The 18,594-nt window shown below is 39.1% G+C and overlaps 1 protein-coding gene across 7 annotated transcripts in view; it reads right to left on the bottom strand.

The window, feature by feature from the left end:
• Positions 1-18,594, bottom strand: part of MAST2 (microtubule associated serine/threonine kinase 2) — a 2,532,505-nt gene that overhangs the window by 662,683 nt on the left and 1,851,228 nt on the right. For 6 of the 7 annotated variants that reach the window (XM_044085935.1, XM_044085937.1, XM_044085940.1 and 3 more), the window contains one exon: positions 11,470-11,490. The exons of the other annotated variant lie outside the window; for it this stretch is intronic. In XM_044085935.1, coding sequence (XP_043941870.1) covers positions 11,470-11,490 — 21 coding nt within the window. The remainder of the gene's footprint in view (positions 1-11,469; positions 11,491-18,594) is intronic. 7 annotated transcript variants of the gene reach the window in all.

The raw sequence follows: 18,594 nt of genomic DNA, 5'->3' as shown, positions 1-18,594 counted from the left end.
AGAGACCACTCTTGAGGTAGCAGAATGGACCTGCTCAGTTTGTCTGATATCACGGTGGACTTCTCTGGAATGTGCGCTGCTATCAGAAAGTGGTTGGAAGAGATCACCCATTACAACACTAAAAAGGCTTCTTGACACAGGGGCTAAGATCTGGTTCCCCCTTGTTTGTTGATGTACCAAACTACTGACATGTTGCCTGTCTGGACTGTAATTGTCCCAAAAGGAAGAGAGTCTCTGAATGCCTGCAATGCTAAGTTCACCACTCTCTTCTCTAGGACACTGATATGCATACTGGCCTCTTTGGGGGACCAAGTGCCTTTGCTGTTTTCCCCAGGAAGTGAAGTGCCCCCTAACCCAATCTGGGAAGTGTCCGTGCTCACTACAGCTTTGGGCTGACAGAGGATAAAATGATGGCCTTGTAGAACCTGATCTAATCCACTAACCAAGGTATCTCTTGCATGCCTGAGTAATTCTAATTTTTGCTGACATATGATGATAAAGAATTGACCACTGTGTTGCCAACATCCACTGAAGAATTCTCATCGAAACCTTGCTAAAGGAACTAGAATTATGGCCATCGACATTGACACTAAGGGTTGTAGGTCAAAGCGAATTGAAATTTTTGTGATGCAAATTTTCCTGACCTGTAACCTGTGTACTCTTGAGAAGCTGTCACTGATGTCATGTTGAATATCACTCCTATGAACTCCAGTGTTTGAGTTGGCTGTAAATGAGACTTGTTGTAGTTTATGATTATTCCCAGAAGGGAACAAGTCCAGAGTACCTTATTCCTTGCTTTTAATAACAGATGCTCTGTCGGGGTGGTAATGAGACAGTCATCTAGGTATGGAAATACATGGAATCCCTGCAGTCTAAAGTGAGCTACTACCACTGCCATGCATTTGGTGAAAACTCTGGTGGCTGTAGTGAGGCCAAAGGGCAGTGACTGGCTTCCAGCCGGAAGCATAAATACTTTCTGGATCGTCTGTTTATTTTTGGGATAGCACGGATCCTGAAGGTCTGTTAAGCACATCCAATCAGTCCTTGTCCAAGAAAGGTAGAAAGGACTGAACTGTTACCATCCAAAACTTTGTATGTTTAACTGACTTGTTTATGCTGCTCAGATCCAAAATCGGTCTCCAGTCCTCTGCTTTCTTTGCCACTAAAAAAAAATCTTTTTTTTTGTAAACAAGAAACATCTTTATTAAATTATCATGTATGACATAGAACATGTAACATTTATATAAATGACAATAAACCATTGCGACTCAATCTCAGTTGCAAACATTATACATTCCAAACAGTACCAACACAACTGCAGCTGCAAACATTATACATTAAGTTTAACATATCCAGTCACTGTTACTCAGTCATTAAATAGCTCATTCAAATCCTGCCTTCCTTTAAACCTCATTTTTCCTTTGCATGTATTGCTCTCACAGTCCCCATTTTTTCCTATGTAATTTGCTCCTAACCATTTCTAAAGATCCCAGTTCCAGTTGCTTTTTTCTCTGTTAGTATCTTCACTACTTCTAGTAAAGTTGGTTTTAGTGTTTGATTTCCATTTTCTAGTAATTGCTTTTCTGGCAGCCATCATAATTAGACTCAGCAAGACCTTACCATGTCTAGGCAATTCCAATTTTGTATCATAGCTAAAAAAAAATAATTTCCCTAGTTACCCCAATTTCTCACCCAGCATCTCTGGCAGAGCAATCTGCAGGGAATCTTTAAAGTCTATCAACTTGTTACACTTCTAGAAAATATGTTCCCAGTTACCTCCTTCGTCCCATCACACATCCAACATTTGCTGTTTAGCAGAGGAAAAATTCTTTGACGTTTACTTGGGCTATAAAAATACCTGTGTAAGCACTTCCAGGCAAAGATCCTAAATCTTCTAGATTTTTTTCCATATTTGGGAGACATACACATATTCCCCCATTGTTTCTTTGTGAATTTTTTATCTAATCGCTCTTCCCAATCCTTCCTAACCTCCTATGAATGATTCTTTTAGTTATCATAAAATATTTTATATGGTCTACTAATTAGTCCTTTCTTAATGGCAACTTCTGTCCTAGATTCTACTAAAAACTACCACTACTGGTCTTTCATTTAGGACTCCCTTACTTCTTTCTCTTTCCTTATATTCTGATATTAATCCTTGATACGGAAGGCAATCTCTAGTCTGCAGTCTAAATACGTTCTTGCAGTCTTCCCATTCTATTACCTTACCCTCTCTACTTATTCGCTCCTAGTACCTTGGTTCGTTTGCCAGTTTTGTCCAATATATTCCCACCCCTTCTTGCCTATTATCTGATCTCTAATTGCAGTCATCCCTATTGGAAGAATCTCCTTTCTCAATTCCCATGTTGACTTAGTTCTTAGAAGACCTTCTGCTACATTATGAATATAATATTCTATATGATTACTGTTGTTCTACTTAAAGGTCTGCATCCAAAATCCTAGTATCTCCCTGTTACTTGATCTTCACCTCTGTTTCATCATCATCATCTCTTTCCACTTTGAATTATAGTTTTCTGCTTGTGTTATGTACAGGAGTCTTAACTGTGTTGCTCTAAAATACCCCTTCAACTCAGGTAATCCCAATCCACTCTGTTCTATTGGAAGAATAAGCGTATCCCACTTGACTCTTGCCATCTTCCCCTCCCAGATAAAATCCTTCAGCTCCTCATTGATTGCTATCTACAACTTCTCCTCTGGTTGATAAAAATATGCCTGACCAGTGCATAAGATTAAAGGGACTAAAAACATTTTAACTGCTTATATCTCACTATCGCTATCCATACAACATAGCTTCCACTTTCTCAGCTTTTGTATTATCTTTTGTTGAGTCTCTCCACACATATCCTTAGCTACCACACCAGTACCATTTTAACCCATACTCCTAAATACCTCATTTTATCGTGTTCCCATAAATATGGATATTGCTGAAGCAATTCGTATGTGGGTACATAATTTACCGCTAATGCTTTTGTTTTTGCTTCATTCATTTTGTATTCTGAAAAGGTTTGAAACTGTCTCAATATGTTCCACAGCACTGTAATGTCCCAAACAGAGACAGCTTTTCTGGACTACTATACCAATTATATTCTTGAATTTCTGAGTCCCTTATTTTCTTTGCCAATGGTTCTAAACATAATGTAAATAGCAAAGGGGAGAGAGGACACTCCTGTCTGGTTCCTGTGCACAAGTACAGATTATGAGAGAGGACCCCAACCACTTTAATTTTTGCCTCTGATTCTTCATATATCCTTCTAATCAACCTTATAATTTTATCAGGGAATGCAAATGCTTCCACTGCTCTGCTCATAAAATCCCAGCTTAGTCTGTCAAAAGCTTTCTCTGCATCAATACCTACCAGCAACAGTGGTATTTATTTTCTTACATCCTGCTTCCCTCTGAATCATCACTGCTCTGTTTATGTTGTCAAATATTTGCCTCCCTTCCACAAAACCACACTAGTCCATATCTATCAATTTTGGCATCACTTCGGCCATTCTTTTAGCCATTATAGACAAACACTTTATAATAATGATTTAGTATTGAAATGGCCTGTATGAAGCTGGATCTGATGGATCTTTACCTTCTTTAGATAGTACAGCTACTACTGCTTTCGTCCAGGATGTTGGTACTTCTCGTCCTCTTAAAATAATGTTAAACAAAACCTTCCAGATCTTTTTTTTTCCCTCCTAGTTTCTAAACTTCTAGAGGAATACCATCTACTTCTGGGGACTTTCCTGTAGACTGGTTATACAATACCCTTTTTACCTCATCTCCTCCTATCCTGTTAGTGATTGAGCCTCATCTACCTCTAACCTGGGCATATTCAATTCTTCTATAAACATTTCCATTCGTACCTTGCCTTGATTTCCATATTTCTCTGCTTTATACAGACTTTAATAACATTTCCAAAATCTAATACTTCTGCAGGATAACTTGTTATCTTCCTTGTTATAGGCTCCCGAAGCTTGGTGACATCTCTTTCTACTGTCTGTTGCCTGAGTTGCTGTGCTAAAAGTTTTGTGCTCTACAGTTGCTTAACAGCGATCTTTCTAAACTCATCCAAATTGTCAAGGTAGTCCCTTATTTTCTGTTTAGTATTTTGTAGTTGCTCTGCTTCTTGTTCTGTGAGATTCTCCCTATTTTGCAATACTTTAACATTTGTCAGTCCCTCTAAATAATTATTGATTCTTCTTAACTGTAACTCCCTTTCTTTTATTTCCACCCTATATTTAAATTCCACTTTAATTTTATCCCATTTTATATCTCTATTTCCAAAAGTTTCTATCTTCTCTAATAGCTCCTGAATAATTTCCACTACCCATTCCTTAAATTCCTCTCTTTTCAACAGACAGGTGGGAAAGCACCAGTGTCTCATTTTTATTTCATTACCCTGTGTTTTTACTGGTGCATGATCTGAAACAATTATCAGGTGTGCATCAAGACATTCAATTAAATACACATATTCCTATGAGATGTAAATTCTGTCTAGCCCAGTTTTTGTACCTTGGGGAATAATATGTAAATTCACTCCGAATTACCAGTATTGAAGTCACATCATCTATGCAAAATATTTTCATAAATTACTTTAAGAATCTACCCTCCTTTGTTATATTTCCCTTTCTGGGCCCTCCAGACAGATCTCCACTGCTGCAAATCAAATTCCAGTCCCTACCTATAAGTAATATTCCTTGCTGAAAGCTGATTATTTCTCCCAGAATTGTCTTTACCTCCACTACAGCAGTTTTTGGTGGAATATAAATACATGCCAGTAGCCCCTTAGTACTACATATCTACTTTTATTGTCTTTTATTTCTTCTTCTATTACTATTGGGGCTTCTCTTGTAATTAATATAAAGTTCCTCTATTCCTATGCCTCTGGTATTCTACAGAATAACCATCCTGAAAACCTTTATCAAGTTCACATGTTCTTTTCTTTCCAAGTGTGTCTCCTGTAGCATAGCTATTTGCACTCTACATTTTTAATATAGTTCACTCTCTTTTTTGGATTTATCTGTGAAACCATTAACTTTTAAAGACATTATAGAAATAATCAGATTATTTTGAGATTATTTCCACCTTTTATGTTTAACAGCTTTTTGTTAAGTGTCTTGTTCCAGCTTTTGTGTTACATGAATGTACTGTTTGGCAGGTTATGCTTTTATACAATTGTTTCTCGTCATCCCCATTTGAGCCTATGTCACATCTTGCAGAACATTTTGTTTTATTGAAAACTCTCAAATAAACACACACACACACACACACACACACACACACACACACACACACACACACACACACACACACACACACACACACACACCTAATACCGCCCAAAACCTACTAACTTAATAGTAACACACAAAACTATATACATCTTCAAGTATTGAAGTTTTAACCATTAATAAGAAAAAAAGTGCCAAACAGACCACCACACATGTCTTAGCATGGATAATCTTTCTTTCAAATTAGCGCAAGCCGCATGGTTATGCCTGTGATTCTATTAAGTGTTGTCTGATTTTACCTTGTCTTTATAGCTGGGATAACACTTGAATGCTTTCAGAAAACATTTTCTTCAAGCCATTTCTCTTTATCAGATTGTATGATAGTGACATGAGAACCAGATTCAGGACCATTTACTAGAAAAAAAGACCTTATAATATTCAATATTCTTTTCATTTACTTATTTTCTGTCAAAACGTGTTACTATATAAAGCTAATAGATGTAACACAGTCATTCCCCTATGCAAGAATGAGAAAAAGCACACTTAATTTTTCTTTTGTTATGCTCTTTAATCAGAACACCCCCCTTTTTTTTACACTGCAGTACCTACACTTCTTAAAACTGAACAAAGAGAAAGAGAGATGGGAGAAAGTAACAAAAAGAACAAAGATAACCACCTATTTACATTAGTATCCCCATTACACCAAAAAATAACTGAAAAAAAAAGAAAAAAAACTTACTTTATAACATGCACAGAATATCATGCATCACTTAAGTAGCACTGTTAAGAAAAAAAATATTACTTGCAGTGAACTGTCTCTTTTGTCTTTCCCCCTCCTGAGTATTTCTCTGAACATTAATGACAGGGCATATGCTTAAGAGTCCCCTGCATGTTTAACAAAGTCCAAACAAATCCAATATTTTCAGATTTTCTTGCTCTGTCATGTTTCACAAATATAAGTACTGTTTCATCAGCCCACACTTGTCAACTTTCAAGTTACTAGCTTTAATCCTGTTTGTCTCTATCTCCTAAATCCTTTGTTTCATTTCTGACATATTCTTGATTTTCCTAGTCGACTCGTTTTCTTCCTTTGAAACAGTGGAAAAGATTTCACAGGCTCAGTGTCTCTGTAGTCCTTATCACCAGAAGATCATGAAGCAGAACCCCTCCTGTGTCACAGCTCACCCTTTGTTGGACAAATTTTTGTATTTCCTCCTTAGCATGTACTGCCTCAAAAAATGATTTTGTCCATCCAGGAAAAAACATTTTGAAAATGGATGGATGCAGCCATTTGAATCTCACCCCTGCTTCTTGATATTCCTTAAATAATAAATATATTTACTTCTCTTCTTCCTGGTGAGCAATGAATAGTCATTTTCCACAAACACTCTACTGTCTCCAACTATTAGCACTTTGTCCTTCTGCCACAGTTTTGTCATAATCAACTCATTCTGCTGATAAGACTACATCTTTACTATTAAGGGTCTAGGTTGTTTTTTTAGAAACCAGATTTGGAGCATACACACGATGTGCCCTTTCAATTAACAATTCTTGTTGTGGAATACCAGTCCAGTTGCTTATTCATGCTTTCATAAAATTAATACAGTCTGTTCCTTCCAGCTTCTGGTACAGCAGAAAATCTCAGGTTTTCCCTACACGCTCTGTCCTCTAATTCTATTACTTTTTGAAACATCTCCTCCTAAGCAGTCTGATATTCAGCCAGCCATTTCTTCATTTCAGCCTCTAATTTTTGCAGCTTTATCACTTCATCTGAATATCTGTTTAAAGACTTTTCTATTTTTTTTTTCAGTTTTTTATTTTTTGTGTTGAAGCGTTTCATTAATTTTAACCAGGTCTGTGTGCAGCTGCTTTACACTTTCCTGTAGGTTACTGGAAGTCACGTCTGGAACTTGCACTGTTTCTTGTTGAACAGTTGCAATATTTACCCCAGTCTGTGTTTTTTCTTCAACTTTTGTAGCTGATTTTCCTCCAGGTCCTTTATATTTCTTTTTTTCCCAGCATCCAGGCAGTAGACTTACTAGCCAGTTACTGAAATTTACCCAGAAATCTAGGTCCACTATCCTTCTCTGATAAGTTTCTGTTTTCAGACTGGGAAAACCTAGAATTAAGCTGTTTTTCAATGGTCAGTCATCTTGGAAGTCCGTACTAAAAAGAATCTTAAGTAAATTTCAGATTCTATCTGGTCTGGTGGAACCTCTTGGATGAATCTTTTTTCTAGCACCATTTGTATTTCTAGTGCTGCTGCTTTCCTCTGACTGGGTGAAACATCGGGAAATTTGCATATATGGAGGTGGAAGGGAAAAGTGAATAATATAATCTGTGGAAATAATCATCTGCACCCAAGTATCTTTTGTGATGCCTAGCAAGGCTCTCTGGTGCAGGGATAAACAACCCCTGACTGCCTCTGGAGGGGGACAGTCAGGCATCCTTTCAGGAGCACTGATAAGATCAGAGAAAGAATCTCTGGAACCTTGCTTTTCTGGGCCTCCTCTGCCACATGGGTGTTGTCGTCATGCACTGGAGTTCCCCCCTCTGCCCCTGGGGGAACTATCTCCACATGGATCATGGAAAGGACCTTGGGACTTCCTGAACTACATCTTCCCTCCACTTTGTTGATTCCTAGAAAAGGATCTTTGAAGGATCACAAAACATACGTCCACTACAGAGAGGGCCTTTCCATCTTTTTCACACATGAAGTGTGTCTCTTTTACTTTGGGGCCAAACAATGAACTGTCATCAAAGAGTGCATTGACTAATGAGGACTTAAAAGGCTCTGCAAAATCAGACAAGCGCATCCAGGCATGCCTCCTGAAGGAAATGCCTGAACCTGCCACCCTTGTGGCACCTTAAGCAGCATGTGAGAAAAGCCTCATGGATGAATTTGTTATAGATTGAAGGGTAGTTAGCTGTAAAGCCACAGGAGACTGAGCCTCAGCAGTCGTGGTTCCTGAAAGGAATTTTGAAAGTTCCTTTAACAAGTCCCTTTTCAATTTTGTGAAGTGTGCCAAGTAGTGCAGCGACCTAAGGACAAAAGCTACTGAAGCATACACATGCTTCCCAAATCTGTCCAACACCCTAGACTCTGTTAGGAGGATGGACAGAGGAACTCTGTTCAGCCAGTTCCTTCTTGGTGAGCGCCGCCACAACCATAGTATCTACTGGAACCCCCTGACTCCAGAACTACCTGCCTGTAGGTGGAGCCAGAATCCGATCTGGTCTTTTGGGCATTGGCTCAACTGAGTCAGGCCTGCCTAAAGATTAAGTCAAAGAGATCACTGGCGGGCAGAGTTACCCAGGAGGTAGACAGGCCAGCTTCAAAGGCCTCCCGAAATAATGGTCCCTCTAGTGAAGGGTTATTGGAGGACCAGCCACCTCTCTACTTAAAGATCTCAAGGATGTCTCAGAATGAGACATCTTCAGGAGGTGATCTTAGGGACCTTTATCCTTCATCAAAATCAGTATCCTCAGTGACTGACTCATGAAGGGAGTCCAGATGCCTCCTCTTGCAATTCATCTTCCTAGGGACTTTGGTGGGATGTTCTGGTGAAGTATCCAAAAAGATGGTAATACCCGACTGGGTGGAATGGAGACTTTGAGCTGGCTGTCCCTGTGGCATAGAATGATGTGGCACAAGTTGTAGAGACATCTGAGATCCAGATGGAATATCTGAGCTTCTGGCCCATTGCCTCCTTCTGCCAAAAGCAAGCTCCCTGAGGTGGAAGTCAGAGACACCTTGTCCAATGCCAAGGCTCCAAGGGGCAGAGATGGCTCTGAAAACTTTGGAGTCAACTCCAGTGCTCTGGATCCAAGAGGGGCTCTTCACCTCCAACAGTCACCCAGATCCGAAGATGTTGGAGCCAATGTACTCAGAGACTGCCTAAGATCAGAAGATAGAAGTACCTTCAGATCTGAGCCAAATGGACCTAGACGGTTCAGATGCAGGGACTCTGAATTGATTGTACAGATCAGAGAAGGAGCCGTCATACGCAGTGTGGTGGAAGGACGGGCTTACTGACCTGATGGGGTAGGAGCTAGGAGAACACCCATCTATAGCTGTGTTGAGAGGAATCTCCTCATCATTCCGTCCACATCTTCTTCAGTTAAACTTCTGGAAGAAAGAGATGAGACAAGGGAAAGTGAACTGGAGTAGCGCCTCTCCAAAAAAAGTGAAGGTACTGTCGATGAACTGGATTCAAGGAAAGAGAGTACCACGTTCTAGACAAAAACGCAAAAAGGCTGGATTCAAATATGAGGATTTTTGGTCAGATCTGTCGCAGCTTGTCTCAGTATAGACTTCAGATCTGACTTGAGCTTTTTTCTTGGGGGTTCTGAAGATGGAGACGATGAAGTAGAAGGCCTCTGAGACCATTTGGAAGGCTCCTTAACTTTAGATTTGGAGGACCAAGCCCCAGAAATAGGTTCTCCAAAACAGGACGGAAGTAACTCTTTCAAAATCAATTTGTTGTTCCTGTCTACTATAGCCCTTGGGTTGAAATTGAAATTCTTTTGAACAATCAATCTGGAGGGGATCAGGGCCCAAATAGTAAACACAAATTATGGGCATCAGATAAGGGCAATTTGTGCTTACATTTTTTTTAAAACAGGAAGGAGGTTTATCAGATATACTGAAAAAATCAAATTAGCAATAAGAAAAAGTTATTTTTCTATATATACAGTATATAGAAAAAGAAACATAAAAGAGAAGGAGATACCAGCTATGGTATGAAGAATACATGACAGTGTAATAGGAAAAACATTTTAAAGACAAAGGAAAGTTAACAAGTACCAACTATGGTAAGCAGAAATACAATAATTCTATGGGAAGGGAAAAAGAGTAATAGAAAAAAAAAATAAAGCTAAACCACTTATCATAATCAGAAACACTTGAGAGCTCAGGATGCCCATATCTATTCACAAAAGTGGCAAACGAGATTTGCAGTATTTTAGGGTTTGGTGCATTATGGGTAGGGAAGGGGCTCGAGAGCTTTTTGGTGATCATGAACTACAGTAAGGGAAAAGTCAGATCCGATGATTGGATCCAAACCCATTTGTTGAGGATAGAATGAAAATTGACATAATCAGATCTTATGAGAATTTTGGGAGAAATAATAAGCTTTCAGGAGGGAATATTATCTATAGGTTTTGAACAGAACTCAATTTGCAATAGTGAGGATGTATCGGGGGACATAGAAGGGAAAACACAATAAAAAGATGGTAGATTTCTGAAGAAATATATGGGAATATTTGGCATGGAGGATCTGAATTCTGTATTTGTAACTCCCAATGTAACTTACATATTACTCTTCAAAGTACAATAACTGGGCTAGACTGGATAGAAACTATATATATACAGAAGCATGTATATTTAACTGAAAGTTATGAGACATCGCCAATAACTATTCAGATCATGTGTCAATAAAACTAAGCTAAAGTTATAGGGTAATAAAGTAACAATGAGACACTTGTGCTTTCTTATGTATCTGTTATAAAGTGTGGGGGGTGGGTAATTACAGAATGGGTAGTGGATATAATTCAATAGTTACTACAGAAGATTTCTTCATAAGGGATAGCTAGTGATTGGGATAAAATGAAAATGGAGTTTAAAGACAAGAGATAGACGTAAGAGAGAGGTAGAAGTAAGATGAACTACTTAGAAGGATTGACAATGGTTAAAGTATTGCAAGATAAGGGGAATCTCTCAGAACAACTGCAGTGTGCTAAAGGGAAAGTAAGGGAATAATTGGATCAGAACCACACACTTAGAAAATGCAGCCTGCTACTGTTTATTTCTTATTCAGGCGCCTGGCTCTACGCCCTAGGAACCTTTCAAACAAAAAAAAATTAAATAACAAATCAATATGATTGACAGTTAAACAACTTTCTATGCTTATAATGATTGGCAGTTGATTTTTATGGTGCCGAGTTGCCAGCCCAACGCCCAATAATTGAAAAATAAAATATTACTGATACTAAAATAAAACAAAAAAATATTTCTACTATAAAAGCTGACCACCTCAACCCTTTCTAGATTTACCTTTAATTAAGGGGTGCTACATAACTGTCCAGTCACTACCTATATAATATTTTATGATGCATGTCTAAATAGAGTTTCAAGACATTAAAACACAATTTCATGCACATTGTAATGAGAGCCATACAAATGTGCATGCATAATATAAAGATGAGAACTGGATGTGCCCGTTACCTGTCTGCTCTGTGGCCATGGCTGCAGTAAAGAAATAACAGAATGTTAAGCATTATATTTAAAACACGGAGAAATAAACTTGGCACTTCAAAGAACACTCGTGATATGTGTACACATAAATACGATTGTGTTTATGCAGCTGAATGTGTGGTGATAACCTCACTCTCAACCAAACTCAAGCATATTAGCACTAGTACTGTTTTAACAACAGAAGAGGAAAGGAAAATATTGACCCTTGTCTGGGGTTTGAACCCAGGCCATATATATTCTATGGAGTTGTCACATTGCCGCTGGGTGAACAAGGAGTCTGTGTACAGTCAAGTATCTGGCTTCTCCCAAGAATAGTTGTTCTTTCAACTAGGAAGCTTGTTGGTTGAGTGGCAGTGAGAACTGCAATGAATATGGGTGGTCATGGGTTTAATCACAAGACAAAGGACTGTGTTTTCCTTTCCTCTTCTGTTTTTATAATCTAGAGCACTAAGTGTCTTTTAGTGTTCCATCTGGAAAAATGATGCATGCAATATGAAACTCAATGTTAAGAATATATCCAGGACCAAGTGAAAAATATGACAAATGCAGCTACACCAAAAACATTTTTAGGAAAAGGCTTAGCAGATAAATTAAGTCTTAGTTTTGTACAAACGTGGCTAACAATTCAAATAAACGAAGCAAGGGTGATTAAAGGCATATTTAAGAGACTGCAGTCACTCCATTCTACAAAGCACCCAACACAAAATATGCAAGTCATCATGTCACTTTAAGCTGGTAAAATGCTCAGAGGAACCTTAAAACACAAAAAAGCTGTTGTCATATGCAAATTACCATGTCATTTTAACTCAGTCAAGCCTTAAATACCTGTTTTGGGTCTGTCTTCAACTAAGTAACTTACTACCTAATAATAGGCAGTATTTGAAAGGAAAGGCGTTATTAACAAAATGACACTAAGACTGTTAGTCTAGGACGTCCTGCAATGGAGAAAGCAATCTTTGCACTTATTATTCATATTTTCTAGTTTATGGTTCATATTTTCATAACTGAGAGAATAACATGTCAGTGAGGTTTAGAGAATGGGCAAACTTTACATCAGCACCCTTACTGGAGAACATATGTTCTCCAGCAGAGCAGTAATATAGAAGTAATGCCAGCTGAAAAATGAGTCTGCTGCTTCACGGCAGCATATCAAGCTGCCGGGGAGCTCAGACTGGAAAAGCCTAAGAGGCGCCATCATTTTATACTCACTAAGCAGTGCTTCTGTTTAGCAAATGTAAAATGTAAAAAATAAATAAATAAATAAATAAGAAAAAATGTTTAAAAAAGTATGTGTGTGTTTATGTCCATTATTTTACACTCATAAGCAACGCTTTTGCTACTTAGCGAGTGTAAAAAAACAGGGAAAAAGGGTATGTGTATGAGTGTGTTTATGGTTTTGTTTCTGTCTGCGTGCATGAGTGAATGCATGCATGCATGAAAGCAGGCGAGACTGTGTGTATATGTATATGTATATGTGTGTGTGAAAGCAGAAGAGACTGTGTGTGTGAGAGAGTTAACAGTGAGATCAATAGAGCCTTTATTTTACACTCGTTACGCAGCGCTTTTGTTGTTTAGAGAGTGTAAAGTAAAAAAGAAAAGTTTAAGTGCGTGTGTCTGTATATGCCTGTGAGTGGGAGTGTATGGGTGTATGAAAGAAAAAGAAACTGTGAGTGTGTGAGAGACAGAGTGAAGGAGTGAGAGCAATCCCTGGCAACAGCAGCAGTTAAGAGATCTGCATTACTCTCGACCTCTTGCCTCAACACATCTGGATACGCATAAAATAAATGGGACAAAGGCTCAAAATATTAACATCATATACAGAATTACGTTTGATGGTCTTTGTAAGATACTTTTGTAATTAGTGCTTTCTGCAAGGTGTTACCTTATTGTAGGTTTGAACTTGTAAAGACTTTAGGTAAAGAAAGAGAACTCAGAATGTTAAGACAAACATGCAAAGAATAATAGTATGTCAAGTGAAGTACTGTGCTTGTAAGGTATTTGCTCCACATATAAAGTACAGAACAGTGGGGAATGGGAAGGTACTGGGAGATAAACCCCAAAACTTAACCTCTAAAAGTTGACACGGTCCAACTTTCATACTGTCTTTTTTTCTGGTTGGCAGCCCTCTCATACATGATTTGCCTTTCAAAAATAGTTACTTTTTCTGTTTACAGCCACATAGTTTGACTATGAAAGGAACCAAAAAATAAAGTAAAAACCTGGACATTTTTTAAACTGTTATATTTTGGATGTAAAATGCTTCCTCCAACACCATTAACGTACACTACTAGTTTGAAACATTAGCCAGAGGAACTATTTTACATCAAAATATATATAAAAATAATATAGCACTTAAACTTAAGTAAAGCACAACAATTTTACAGAGACACCATTCTTTAAGTGCAATAATGCCCTTCCAGGTATGTGTTAATGTATAATTAACGCCCTTCCAGGGGTGTAGAGGCCCCAGTTACACATTAGATCAAACTAAATCCTAGTTAAGGAAAACACTATTTGTAACCCACATTCCAAGACATTAAGAGAAGCATAACATATGCATAAAAAGACAAAATTGCTTTCCGTTACTGCAAAACAAAGGGAATCCTTGGTGTCAGAGTCCACACTTCTTTATTGAAACACAGTAGATACAAGCGCTTTCATCCCTGTCAGTTCAGAGACTTTATCTAGATACAAAACGAAACAGGAAACACCCCATATATAACCGTGACCTAATTAACACATTAACAGGTCATCACACAGTTAATTTCCTTTTCCTTCAACATACAAGACTTTTTTTTAAAAAAACTTCCCCAAAACAAAATATATATTTTTATCAGTAAAAACAAGTCCCAATGCAGGTCCAAGATAAATAAGTTATAAAAAGCACATATAAATATATATGTACACACACACACACACACACACACACACACACACACACACACACACACACACACACACATAAAAGACCAAAACTTCCCTAAGAATAAATACAAACATACTAATAAAATATATTAAAAAACTTTCATAATAGGAACATTCATATAAAAGAACATTAATACACTTGAAAGGCACTCACCTTTCAAGTGCCTCCAACTTCAAAAAACAAGCCTAGGAAAACACATCATTTAATCCTGGCCAAACAGTTGCATTCATTCTAAGCTGCCAGAATACTTCCAACCTCTCTAACTTCAGAGGCCATGGACCCCCCTAGGATCCCTTTTCAGCACATCAATAACAACAAACGTAAAGGAATGTCCCTCATATTCCATATAATGCCTGGCTAAGGCATTCACTTTATTCTTCAATATAATATCCCTGACATGCTCATAGATTTGATTCCTGAGTTTCCTCTCAGTTTTAGCTACACAGAACTGTACAAATAAAGCACAATAAACCCTCTTTGATTGACAAGTGAACTTGTCCCTGAAACTAAAGGTCTGCCCATTGATGGTTACTGATGAACCCTCCATAATAAAAACACATTGGTTACATATCCCACAATTTTTCATGAGGCCTTCACTAGGATCACTTCTAGGGTTCTAGAGTAAGCTTTTCAAACATCTACCCTTCCTATAGACCACCACTGGGACATTACTAATACATTTCCTGACTTCATCACAAGAGGACAAAATCACCCAATTCTTATGCAAAATGTCAGAAATCGATCTATTATCTGCACTAAAGGTTGTAATAAATGCCGACTTGAAATTTCTGTCAGCCTTTGAGTTGCGCTCTCCATCAGTATTAGCACACATTGCCACAACAGGGTCCCCAATACTTCCAATAGCCATTTCAGACATATCATTAATTGCCCCATTCTCAACTTGGGATAAGATAGTCTTGAAATGACCCCGTTCCCTTTTGTTAATAATCACAGTCATTACCTCATGGACCAATATGGGGATAACCTCTCCTCAAAAACATGTCCCTCAAAACATCACATTCATTCAGGAATGATTCAAAAACGGACACCATGCGGGCTGCCTTCACAAACTGCCCCTTAATGACTGCTTTTTTTCTGCTTTAATGGATGTGCACTGCTGAAGTGTAGCAAACTATTTGAATAGGTCTCTTTTCTAAATATTTCAGCAATAAAGTACTAGGAACCCATGTCTTTGAATAATTTCACATCCAAGTATGAAATGTCATTCCTTTCCACCGTATGCGTGAACTTCTAAAAGGGGGTGGAACTATTAATGTAAGACAAAAAATCAGGTATTAGGTCAAAGCGGCCATCCCAGAAGATAAAAATATCATCCAGGTATCGGACATGCAGCTTACAATGAGAAAAAATGGGGACTCGTATAGGAATTTCTTCTCCTATTCGAGCATGATGATGTTAGCAAATAAGCCCCCACACGGTGAACCCATGGCCACACCATCAGTTTGAAGGTAAAATTCGTTCTCAAATAAAATACAGTTGTTCTTCAATACAAGTTCAAAAAGCTGTTCAGACACATTAATCCTGTACTGAGGCACACCCTTAGATAGCATGAAATCACAGGTCCACTCTAAACCAATGTCATGGGGTATCACCATGCAGAGGTCCTTCACATCCACAGCGATAAACACACCTGATACACAAAACACAAGGTTGTTAATTCTATCCAGAAAATCCCAAGAGTCCCTACACATGTAATTCTCATTTATTAACAAAGACTTCAGCTTAATATCCAACAAGTTGGCCATCGGGTATGTAATGGACCCCCGCCCGTCCACAATAGGCCACATAGGGATTACTCAAGCTCTTGTGGATTTTAGGCAAGCCAAAAATGGTTGGGAATCTTGGGTGCGTCACTACCATATAATTTAGCTCTTCTATAGTCAGTGACCCTTCAATAAACAAATCATTCAACTGCTCCCTCACATTACGATATGAGCCATTCAACTCATTTACTGAGATTTTCTTATAATGAACACTCCCTAACATTCCCCTCATTTTAAAAAAAGCCTGGAAAAAGGGCTTTTTTTTCCAAAAAATTTTGGAGCCAGAACTTTTGTGAATACTCTGGGCGCAGTAGATAAGCCAAAGGGCAATGCAGAGAACTGATAATGGTAATTTCCAGCTCGAAAACGCAGATACTTCCTGCAACTGAGTCTGATAGGCACATGAAGATAAGCCTCCTTGAGATCTAAAGTTACCATCCAGTGATCTTTGCCCAGCAGAGGTAAAAGCTGTTGTAACGTCAACATTTTGAACTTGGGAATGTCCAAATAAGTGTTGAGGATAGACAAATCCAAAATTGGTCTCCATGTGTTCCCCTTTTTTGGTACTAGGAACAGGCGAGAATAAAATCCTAGGCCCCTTTCTGGCACAGGAACCGGCTGAATGGCCCCTATCTGGAGCAACAGAGAAATTTGCTTGTGAGCCTCTTTTCTTTGTAGAGGAGGAATGTCTGGCATGCCTTTGAAAGGAGGCAAGGTATGGAAATAAAACCTGTAACCTTGGTGAACGATATCCAATACCCATCTGTCTTGGGTAATAACACTCCAGTTTTCTTTGAAAAGTGCCAGCCTTCCTCCCAAAGGTGCTGCCAGACGAGAAGGCTCTGGCAGCTGAAAAGGCAAGTCATTGGGTCTGCTTACGAAAGGACTGACCCCTGCCCTCACCAGAAGACTGGGCAGGCGAACTGCCTGCTCTAGGCCTAAAAGAACCATGAGCTCTGCCCCTACCACGTCTAGATCTACCCCTAGACAGAGAATCATAAGAAGGATAAGTCCACCCCTTAGTAGGCCAATTTCTACTAATCTTTGGGGGCTGATCCTGCAAAAGTTCTTTAACAGTCTGCATAGACTTAGCCTTGTCCTCCATTTTCTTTAAAACTGCGTCCACAGGCGCACCGAATAACACATCAGATTGTAAAGGAGCATCTAAAATCCTTGTCTTTACATGTTCAGCTAAATTCTGATCCTTGAGCCAGGCGTGCCTGCGAAGAACAGAACCAGTGGCTGCCACCCTCGAAGAGGCCTGTACAGCATCAAAACCACATTGCAAGGAATGCTTACCCACTTGTTCAGAAACATGAACTAAATCCTGCAACTCTTTACACTCAATACCTTCCGCCAGAGCATCTACCTTAGACTTCAATTGTGAAAGGAGATAATTTTGGTATTTCAACATGTGAAACTGGCAATTCAAAGCCCTCATGGCTAAAGTGGAAGAAGTATACACCTTTTTCCCCCATCTATCCAAAGCCCTTGCCTCTTTATCAGAAGGAACAGGATTTTTAACAACAGAAGCCTTAACACCTTTAGGGCCCTGAGAAACAGTTTCTGGGTCTGCCCTGGGACTCTTAAAAAGATACTTATGAGCTTCAGGCAGCCTATAATACCTGTCCGGTTTAACTGGGGCAGGAGGCAAAGAATCAGGGTTCAGGGAAGCCTCTGCAAAAACATCCTCTACCACATCCAGAACAGGAGGTATAGCTATGCTGGGGTAGAAACAAAAATTCCCTAAGCCTTTTCCTAGAATCAGAGAAATCTTGACCTTCCCATTTAAAATGCTCCCTCATGGAATGAAGGGTCTCTGAAAAAGAAAAATCCTCAGGAGGAGAAGCCGAAGGTGTAGAGTCATCTACATCAGAATCAGAATAAGGAGGAAACTCCTGCAAGTCTTCAGCCGAAGACTCAGAAGCCTCCGAACACTGCTCAAAACTTTCAAGCTCAGGTTCCACCCTAGGCCTCTTATCAGGGGGGGGGTAAAGAACCTCTAATCATAGTAATCAAATCTTCTGCCATTTTAAGCATATGTTTCTTAGGCAGAGACCCTGAAGAACTAGGGGAGACTCCCACTGAAGTTAACCCTGGCCTACCTCTAGAAGGAGCCTTGGAAACAGAAGGGGAGGGCCTAACCACCTTAGGAAGGGAGGGGAGAACAGCTACCTGAGAAGCCCCTTCAGCCTGGCCTACCTCCTGAGAGGACACATCTTGTAACAGTAAAGTCTCACCCTGAGAATCCAAAGGAACTTCTGGTAGAACCACCGGCTCCACCGAGCCCTCTAAAGAACCGACGTCCGGGACAGACGGTTCTTCCACCCTAGGCTTCGCTGCTTTGTCCTTGCGTTTTTTAGACGAAGCGGGCGTCGGAGCATC

Source organism: Protopterus annectens, chromosome 10.part0, assembly GCF_019279795.1.
Source record: "Protopterus annectens isolate FY-2018-M chromosome 10.part0, PAN1.0, whole genome shotgun sequence".
Lineage (NCBI taxonomy): Eukaryota > Metazoa > Chordata > Ceratodontiformes > Protopteridae > Protopterus > Protopterus annectens.
This window is presented reverse-complemented; position numbering and strand designations above follow the sequence as displayed.